We start from the raw sequence: 10,521 nt of genomic DNA on the forward strand, positions 1-10,521 counted from the left end.
TGGAAAGTGCCACGCCAATATTTATTTTTATAAGCGCCGCTCTCAAATAAGCACCACACTGAAGCTTCCAAAAATTTTATAAGTGCCGCAGCGTTTATTCAAGCATTTACGGTAATCGATTATGGGTGTCATGAAAGTGAGGGAGGGGACCTTGACAGTAGATTATAGAATATGAAACAGTACAGTAGCTGGATATATTGAAAAGTTTTGTGAATTCCAGTAGTCATTTGCCTCATTATTTTGGACTATTCAAATTTCAATTTGGTAGTTGGGAGCCCGGCTGTAACCATTTTGGGTGAGGAATTGATATTTTATATAATGCCCACTAGGCCATTTTTGACTTAAAAAACGTGGGATTACGCTGGGACAACTAGGACATTTATGATTTTAAAAACCTGGGATTAGGTTTTTTAATTTGCTAGTTTTTAGTGTCTTCTACTAGACCATATGGTCAAGACTCTGTTAGAAGAGCACTGTATATTAGTAGGACTGGGGAAGGGGGAGTGTTTGAACTTGGGGCCCGGGGCTTCGCTACTGCATGTTCTCTTTACAAACTTATTGTTTTCTAGTATGCAAATACCTTAAATTCAACTTGTGCAAATCACATCATATTTTGCACACAAGTGTGGATATCTGCCATTTTTAAACTGGTAAAAATACAATTATGAGTCCTCCTACTACCATTAAAAAATCTGTTTGCCTTACCCGTTCAAGTTTGGAATGACTTTGCCAACAGCTTTGGCTGCTCCAGTAGATGCTGGGATGATGTTTTGATGAGCACCTCTACCATCACGCCATTTCTGAAGACAAAAGATGATGGATCACAAGTGTACATTAAGAATGATGCAAAAGTTGGTACAAGAAGCAAAAATTCTTTCAAATTCAATTAAACAGTTCAGGCGGATCCCAAATTTGAAATAGAGGGGGGGGGGGGGGGGCAGAAGAGGGACTTTCACTGATGGAAAGTTTATACCACCTCATCCACTATGGTTAGGGCTGATCAGGTACACACATTATTTATTATGGCACTACTTCCAGATGGCCGGAAATGGCACTATCAGACAAAAATTTGATTAAAATTATCCTTTTTCCCCATGTCCTTTTAATAATTTAAGGGGGACCTGGCCAGCACGCCCCACCCCCACTCCCCTTTTAATTCGCCACTGGACCATTTAAGGGGAATAATCCTACTTGAAAAGTAACACGAAAATAGAGAAATGATATGTTCCTCCATTTCAGAGGTAGCTATTTAGGAAAACTTGCTTGACTTTGTTGTATGTACCTACATTTTACCATTTAATTTCATTTGTTTGTGGTTGAAATACAGCAGGAATGAACAATTACCAACAGTAGTACATCAATATAAGCTTTAAGAATGTATACCTTGGAACTTGGCCCATCAACAGTTTTCTGGGTGGCTGTGTAAGCGTGGACAGTTGTCATCAGTCCCTCCTCAATGCCAAAGTTGTCATCAATAATCTTTGCAAGAGGGGCAAGGCAGTTGGTGGTACAAGACGCATTGCTCACCACGTCCATGCTCTTATCGTACTGCTCATGATTGACACCAATGACAAACATTGGAGCGTTGGCTGATGGTGCAGAGATTATCACTTTCTTAGCACCGCCCTCAAAATGAGCCTTGGCTTTGTCTGTAGTGGTGAACACCCCAGTGGACTCTACAATGTACTCGGCCCCGGCTTCCTTCCATGGGATGTGTGCTGGATTGGTCCTGAGTGCAAAAAGAAATGCTAATTCAATTGTTTGCTAAATTCTCAATTACAGTAACGTCTCCCAATTAATGTACTCCTCTGTCCAAATAGAGTTCATAAACGAGAAAGTCTGGAATCCAGAGAGTAAAAAGAGATTTAAAGTAAGGCAAGTGTGAAGTTAGGAGAATAACCCATAACTTGCAGCGTTATTGTGCTGAATTGCGTGTGGGTGTGGTCCGTGACTACCTAGCAGCCGTAAATAGGGGCTTCATGGTAGCTGCTGTATGTTCACATCATTCCACAGCGAGAGGGGCTGAAATGAACCATAACATCGGGGTATATCCTACTCTTACGAAAGATGCAATGGGCTTTAAAGTGAACCATAACATCGGGGTATCTCCTACTCTTCCGAAAGATGCAATGGGTTCTTTAAAGTGCACACGAGCCAGATGTATACACTGGACCTCCATTTGAAGTCCTTATCCAAGAAGCAGATGGAACCAGCGGCGATGTTAAGGCTGTAGCTAGCTGCGCCCCTGCCTTACCGTTCGGCCACTCAACTCACCCAAATTTTTCATAGCATCTCAGTCGTGAGGTTGGGCCTAGGCCTATGCTACATACAGCAGTACAGGGCTAGGTATGAATAGGCCCCTAAGCCTTGCCATGGGAGCAAATTTCTGTCACTAAACATGACTTGCATTTTACAGTTTTCTGCAACAAAATAACCCTGTACAGAAGCCAAAATTATCTGCACTCACTGTGAAGCAAAATATTCAATTCCGTGAATAATAGCAAAAACAAGTGTTGTTATTCTCTTCATGAAGATCACGAATCAGTCACAGTGCCATCCAATGAACAAAAAGTGTGATTCTATCCTGAACAAGCATGCACAGCACAAAAATTTAGACTAAATTGTAATTTGCGCTTTATAAAAAGTGATTATTATTATTATTAATTTTAAAATGGAATTTCTCGGCTGAAAACGATCGATATTTCTTGCTTTATACAAAGTTTCCTGGCATTTTATTGGTTTAAATGTTTTTTTTTCTTAGCTGATATAACAGTTTATATTATTTTGAAAACTTTTAATTACAATTTTAAATGTTTTTGTAGTTAAAAAAAGTTGTTTGTAATGACGTCATCGCTGCAATTTTGAGTTTGTAAAATCGAGGGTTTGTAATTGGGAGGCTCGTATTGGGAGATGTTGCTGTGCAGTAGAAACTCCAAAAAAATTATTACTGCATATATTCCCGATTTTACATGCACCTCCATCTCACTATGATGTCTTCAACACATTTTCATCAACAGCAGTGGTTCCAAGTTAATAGACAAAGCCATGCCTGAAAGAACTGGTTAAATGAGATCCTTACATCTGATTACAATTAAATACTTTGCATGGTGCTACCCATTGATGGCAAACAGACTAAATTTGTGATCTATCATCTAAACATGCAAAAAACAGGAAATTTAGGGAGATTGATTGTTTCTGATGATTTAATTGTTCACAGAAGTGTGGGAAACCGTGCCAATTTCCAGAAAAACTCCCACAATTCAGAGAGACTTGGGACCACTGCAATTGCAATTTCTTTATCTGTTCATGCCCAACGTGGCTTTGTTTTGTATATAAAAAAATTGTGTATTTTGCGGGATATGACCTGTTTTATATAATGATGCATTTACAATTTTTTTTACTTCTGGATAAATCGTAATTTCTATAGCACAATTTCTGTTTTTAAACAACTTTTCTGATTGACTTCAACATCTTTCTTTTGAATCTCTACAAACAATCTATCAAACCAAAGTGGGAATTTCAAAGTTACAGTATACAGTACATGACTTGAGAAACCTACTCTTGGAAAATGCTGATATACTTGTGCTAGCAATCTCTGGGTAATTTTGACGGCACAATTTTCTTTTTAAAACCATAGCTCTGGTTGGCTTGTATGTTATTCTTTTGAATCTTTAAGAATTGAACTAGGTGACATGACGTAAGGATCTTAAAAGTAATTGTCATGAGGAACCTACTCTTGGAAGACGCTGATTGGCTTGTTGTTGACATACAGTTTGCCATCTTGCTCTCTTACATCTCCACAGAACTGGCCATGAGTTGAGTCGTATTTGAACATGTACACCTGCATGATTAATGTCAAAGTGTAAAGGTCAACTAAAAATTAATGATGTGATACAGTAGATCAGTGAGATATTTTCAGGGGTTATATTAAAAACAAAAAGTATTTCACAATATTTCTGGTAAATAAATTCATATCAAGGATTTATGTATAGCTACTTCCAACATTGGAATCTATCAACAATTTTTTTTAATGGTTAAATGGCATTCATTATTACATTAGCCATTAGCTCATAATATAATTGAAGAAGTATACCAACTTGTACATACATACACTTTAGTTATCTTTGTATATAAAATTGTCATATGAAGTGGGCCTCTGTATATTAGCATTGCTGCAAAAGTCACCAAATAAAAATATGGTTCACTTATAATAAAATAAATTTGAAAAAATGGATACATATGTCCAAAATAAACGTTAACTGATAAATTTAAAATGAGCAGGTGTATTTATATGCAAAATGTTAATATAAATATGCCGAGCCAAAATTTCACACGGAATTGGACAAAAACAAAAAAAATTTACTGAAAAACATTCACATGTAGAGATTCTGGAGATTCATGCTTATGCACACAACTTAAATGTAGCAGATGGGGGCGTGGGAAATTGAATGCATATACAAATTCCTAATATGCAAACAATTTGCATGCAGCAGCAGCTTCTATCTACTGGAAATTATCTTCACAATTTAAATATACAGTAGTAGAACGGGTGTGAGCAATTGATTGCACAGACCAAACAATTCACATGTAGCAGCACCGTCAAAGCTCCCGAGGATATTCTTTAAGCACACAATTCAAAATGTAGCAGATGGGGTGTGAGCATATACTGTGCTACACATAATTAACATCAGGCCTGATTTAACATGTAGTAGCAGTTGAAAATTTGAGATCTCTCTAAATGGACACATTTCACATGTGACCAATTGATTGCATATTCCAAATATATCCACACAATTCACATGTAGTGGCAGGTGCAAGTTTTCTAATAATATAATAATAATACTTCTCATTGGTTGCACATTACTATGTGCACAACGGACCTTCTGGAGTGTCAATTAAACTTAACAAATAACCAATCAGAACAGTCCAAAAAATAACACGCCCGTCTCTCACAAACACGTGTTGTCCCAAACATGCACATATTTACATGAATTTAAACTGTCGTTTGTGGAACCTTAGCAACGATATCCAAGGGGCAGGTTAAAGCAGAAAAATCAATTCTCATGTAGCAATAGGAGAGCAAATTTAAATGTAATATTTTATCCTTACCATATATTCAAGCTGGATGAAGGGGTCATTGATAGCGACGACCTCTAACCCACTGTTTGGGATGACACCATTGTTCTCAATAGCAGCCCTCAGTACGAGGCGTCCAATACGGCCAAATCTGTTGGAAGAGTTTTTAACGATTTCAATATTAAAATTTAAAAAACAAACAATATTGCCAATATTTATGTTAACTTCACAATAAACAATTACTAGTAATATTTAAATATATGTGCAAGAAATGTTGGTGTATACATTATAGTGTAGGGATTCAGGTTAAAACCAACCTTCCTTGTAACATGAGCAAATAGTTACAGTAAAAAGTCAATTTTACGAACGTCGATTTTACAAATGGTTGAGTTTACGAACGGTCTTTGCCCCTGATGATGTCATGATCGACTAGTTATTACCGACCAATTATATAATGTATATTTTTTTCTTAATAAAATCAAATTTGTTGTATTTATTTATTTATTAATAGTTTGAACTTTTCTTCCATTTTTCAATCACTATATTAATGTAATAAACCTAACCAGAACAACGAACTACAAACGCAAGTGTCGTTGGATTGGGCGCACATGTTTACAATGACAAACACGAGTGTTGGGGTTTGAAACTTTTTGACATCGTGAATGCTAAATATGATTGCGAAATGCATGTAAACAACACAATTCGGCGACCTTACAACTAGAATGAACACGATAGAAAGGGCCATAAAACATACAGATGTTTGAATAAGAGTTAAAATAATATTTTGTTAGTGGAAGAATGCCAGAGATTAGGATAATTTGGTTTTTTCGAAGGTAAATTCAGTTATACTAGCGCGGTAGACCACACTGCTGTACTGTCGGTTCGTGCTAGGCCAGGCCGCCGTCAGCCTATCGGCGCTCAATGGCAAGGGATAGCTAGGCCTAGGTATTGGAAACTGACACAGAAATTTTTCAATTTACAAACACCCCTTGGTACCAAGGGGTACGTAAAATGGACGTTTTTACTGTAATTCATTTTCTCAAGATAATATTATTATAATGTCCTAAATGTTATGACAGATTTAAAATTTCTTAAAGACAGGTATTGTACAGTACAGAATTTTTACCCCCATTAATGGATGTGGGAGTTATGACCATAGAGAAAGAAAATAGTACAAAATACGTTATGACAATGATTTTATAATTTGTGCAAGTTTATCAGTCAAATTGGGCCATGTTAACAATTACAGGTACATATTTTGCATGATCTACAAATTCAAATTGTTATGGTGACCTACAATATACTGTGCAACTGCAACTGCACAAAAATGTAATCACTACCATGCTTCATTGGCTATCAAAATAAAAGTAGACCTTGGAATATTTGTTAATCTTTTGATAGCTAATCTGGGTTAAATTCTCACAATTTCAAAGAAATCCATCTATTTGGTTACTGGAATTTTGACAATGTTCATTGTCTTCTCCAATTCATTTCTTTCAGTTTCTTCCCTTCAACTCCATTCCCCTCCTTCTCTTGTATACAGTACTCTCCTCTAATACTTAATCCTTTTTTATTCCATCACTTTAACCTTCCATCTTCAAGCTTCTCTTTTTCTCCTTTCCCATCTTCCTCTTTTCTCACCATCATCTTTCCCCATCTGCTTCCAAATTTTCTTCATTTCCATCTTCTACACTTTTTCCATCTTCTTTATTTACTACCTGTAATCTTCCTCTAATTATTCTGCCTTTATATCTTTAATTTATTCCTTCCCTATCTCCTCTTCTTCCATTCACCTTATCTACAGTACTTCACTTCCATCCTTTTCCTGGTTTTCCCAGGCATTCCATTTTTCAACAACACCACTACACTAATGCGGGGTCACCCATGTAGTTCTTGTTTTCTTTTGTGCATACGTACATGAATGCCTATAACCAAATTACAAAGTAGACTGGGCACCTGGACCTCATAAGCTATTGCCTGGGAAATCATCATGCAATATATTAAAATTTCTTAATATGAAACATGTAGTCCAAAACATGTACGACTATCAATTTTGGCAAACAAATTACACACAAATTAAATGTCCATCATACTGTATCTAAAAGGTTATCATATTTGGCCCGCAAAACCAATTATTCTGGCCCGCAAGAAAAACTAAAATATAAAAATAAAATATTTAAAGAAACTAAAAGTAATAAAAATTCGATGAATTTTTTAAAAAATAAAGTGAAGGCCAAAACAGAACCCTTTGCCAATGTGAAGTAGGTTTGACCCCACTCAGATCCAGATTTAAATCTGTTACCAACCAATCAACAAACGCCAAAAGAATGGTAGTCTTCAGCTAAATAGGACAAAAGTAGATTAAAAATTAAAACTTTATCATAGCGATATTATTATGAGTAGACCTGAGATTTTACAGGCCAAGTGTTGTTAGGCTTTAAAGCCCTGGTATTTGGTGGATATAGGATGGGTAAACTTCCACAGAAAATACCAATTTTGTGCCACAAACCTTGTATGACTAATAAAAAATTAAAAAACTGTTTTGGTTTGGCCTGTAACTTAATTTTTTGCTTGAGAATACTCCTGCAGGATTAGTCCTGGTCTTGCCCAACTGCCTGCGCCAAAAGAAAGTTTGAGCTGTCAAAGTATGGATGCCCGAGCAGGTAACTATATTTGGCATAGGCATAAACTTGGGAGTTCCTCCATGAGAAGCAAACATAAGAATCAAGGTCAATGTGATAGAAAAAAAAAATATCTAGTTTTACTTCATGGAAAAAAGCCCAATTCAGGAAAGTATACTTCGCATACAGTTACATTTGCACAGAGAAAGCAAGACATGACATGACACTAATTACTTTGGTCGTGACCCACGGTTTGAATACCTGGGCCTAACAACACCAAATTGAATGGAAATTTAAATAGAATATTCACAAATTATGGGTTTCACTACTTACAACCGTCGAAGTAGCCTCCCAACAAACTCTAATTTTGCAAGAATTTAAATTTAGTGGTGGTGCCAATTGTGGAGGTAGGACCACTGTCAGACAGAGCTCCCTCAAAGGAAAATTCAACACATTTGTTAGAGTGAAAAATCATTGAGGCTGCAAAATCGTTTACGGGCCTTAAAATTCACTATAGTTGTTAGAGCTTCCGGGGGCTTTGCCCTCTGGAGCCCTTCAGAGAACATCGTCCCTCCCCCCGTAGTTGGGCAAATATTGGCGACACCAATTTTGTTCTGTGATGATTTTACACAAGCAAGAAATAAAAGATCATAGAAATAGTGAAAAATTTAGTGTTTTAAATCTTCTTTTGGCAAAATATTAAATCAATCTTAAATGGTACAATAATTGTAATGAATTTAGTGTCCTTATACTGTAGTACATTTAAAAATAGAATAGAATTTAAAATTGCCAAAAAACTTCAAAGGCCTATGGGGCCAACAGAGGGCTTCGGCCACAGCATATCTGAGAATTTTTTTGCTTGAAACTCAGAGATTATCTTTAGCTTCTGAGACCAACTCACGGGCCAAAATAATTTGCCCTTCAAATAAATTAAGAACCAGGGCATTAGGACATGGTGTGACATTTAGCCACTGCCTATAAAATACCTTTTGATTGTAGGAAAGCACTTACCCATTGATTCCGACTTTGATAACCATTTTGATCTGGAGATTTGATTTCTAAAGAGAAATGCAACAATTTGTTAATCAAACTAAATTGTACTAAAACAAAATAAACAAGAGGCTGATTCGCTGGTATAATTAGTATTGATGAAGGTCAACTAAATTAATGGCAATACTGTTATTTCAAGAAAAATGTATTGTTCCATCAGGATTTAATTGCTGACCCAAAATTTACAGTAATGTCAGTGGTGTAACACCTGGGATTTAGAGGCAGGGCCCAGAGGCTTCCTGTATAAATACAGGTCAGGAATTTTGTAAATTGGATGATGGTAGCCTGCTTGTTGAAGCTGGACGACTGCTACAACCAGCTACATCAGACCAATATCAATATCAATAAGTAGCACAATTAATTATCAGACAATCTGCTATAGCATATAACGGTGCTATAATTTGTTTTTGGAGTGTTTTACCAATGCTAGGTTGAGTTTTTTGAGCTATAGATAATGCAATGATATACGTCTGCTTTTTTTTATATTATGTTGATATGACCAATATTGCGACAGTGTGGATGATAGAAGAGTAAGGTTCATGCTATCTCTCCCTACACGACAACAGGAAGCAATAGCCAACACCCACCTAGAATATTAAAAAGCCTACCTAGGCCTAAGCCTAGACTCTAGCCAAACAAGAGTGTATGCTGCTAGGCCTAGCCCAGACAGGGCCTGGATTTACAAAGGATAATTTGGAAGTCTTGCTAATCATCGATACAAATGACATTAACTTTATATTATGCCCATGATTTAAGTTATCATTTTGTTACTCACTGCATGCAGTAACCTTAGATGATTATTAGATGTTTAAAACTAAATAATTTTAGATTATCAGCATTCAAATCAAAGCGAGCCAAAGGAATGCAAGCCATTGTGTGTATCGGTACTGTGCATGTGATGTCGTCCACGACATCAGCTCATCCAAACTGCATACATACATAGGCCCTACCGGCGTTTTGAAATATCTTCCAAATATAATACGCTTAGAAATTAAATTACAATCTTAAAACAGCTGAGTAGTCTATTTAAAAATTGATATATCACTAACTAAAGATAACAAGTAATTTGGCATACGTACTTATGGATGAAAATTACAATTTCAGATGCAGCGTTAACAGCCGAATCAAAACTTGCTGAACGTGATGTGAGCAGCCAGACCCAAAAGGTTGACCTAGATTTTGAGGTAGCTTTTCTAGACGAGTAGTCGTAAATCTTTAATTTAGCGCCCTCTGTTTATTCCAAAGTATAGGAAAGTACTTATATGTACATGCTTGTTATCACGTAACGCGCACATGATAGAATACAGGGGGATTGATGTCATTTATATTAGATAGATCATAATAATTAATATTAAAGTGTTTGCAGTTGTAAAGCCTTGTTTAATAACCGATAATAATACTTGCAATTGTATTTTTGAAAAAAAGTGGGCGTGGTCGGGCGGTGTTTAATCGATTTTAGAGTTTACTAATGCAGAAAATACATATACAGTTATTTCTCCCCGACGAATTGTGGTTTTCTCCCAGACGTGGTGCTCTCCCCAAGGGAAGCCCTGCCCCCCTCCCCACGGCCCCCGCTGGCGCCGCCCATGTGAATAATGATGATGATTAAAAAAAATCACATATTCAGTATCGGTGTCTATTCGAGCTGAGTTACAACGTGGATATTAATCTTAAAATATCAAAACAAAAATCATATAAAATAAAATCAAATAACCTTTATTCATCATGTAAAGATCAGAACAAGGAAATATTAGTCTAGTAGGAACGGGGGGTT

The 10,521-nt window shown here is 36.4% G+C and overlaps 1 protein-coding gene across 1 annotated transcript in view; it reads right to left on the reverse strand.

Moving 5' to 3' along the window:
- The window catches only part of LOC117106619 (glyceraldehyde-3-phosphate dehydrogenase-like), a 19,931-nt gene extending 9,994 nt beyond the window's left edge, over positions 1–9,937 (reverse strand). The window contains exons 1-4 of the mRNA XM_033248013.1: positions 9,827–9,937; positions 8,709–8,755; positions 5,110–5,227; positions 3,735–3,841 (exon numbers count right to left, since the gene is read on the reverse strand). Coding sequence (XP_033103904.1) covers positions 3,735–3,841; positions 5,110–5,227; positions 8,709–8,734 — 251 coding nt within the window. The 5' untranslated portion in view covers positions 8,735–8,755; positions 9,827–9,937. The remainder of the gene's footprint in view (positions 1–3,734; positions 3,842–5,109; positions 5,228–8,708; positions 8,756–9,826) is intronic.
- Positions 9,938–10,521: the final 584 nt, after the last annotated feature.

This window comes from Anneissia japonica, unplaced genomic scaffold, assembly GCF_011630105.1.
Source record: "Anneissia japonica isolate Jap-2015-1 unplaced genomic scaffold, ASM1163010v1 scaffold1306_len716249_cov185, whole genome shotgun sequence".
NCBI lineage: Eukaryota > Metazoa > Echinodermata > Crinoidea > Comatulida > Comatulidae > Anneissia > Anneissia japonica.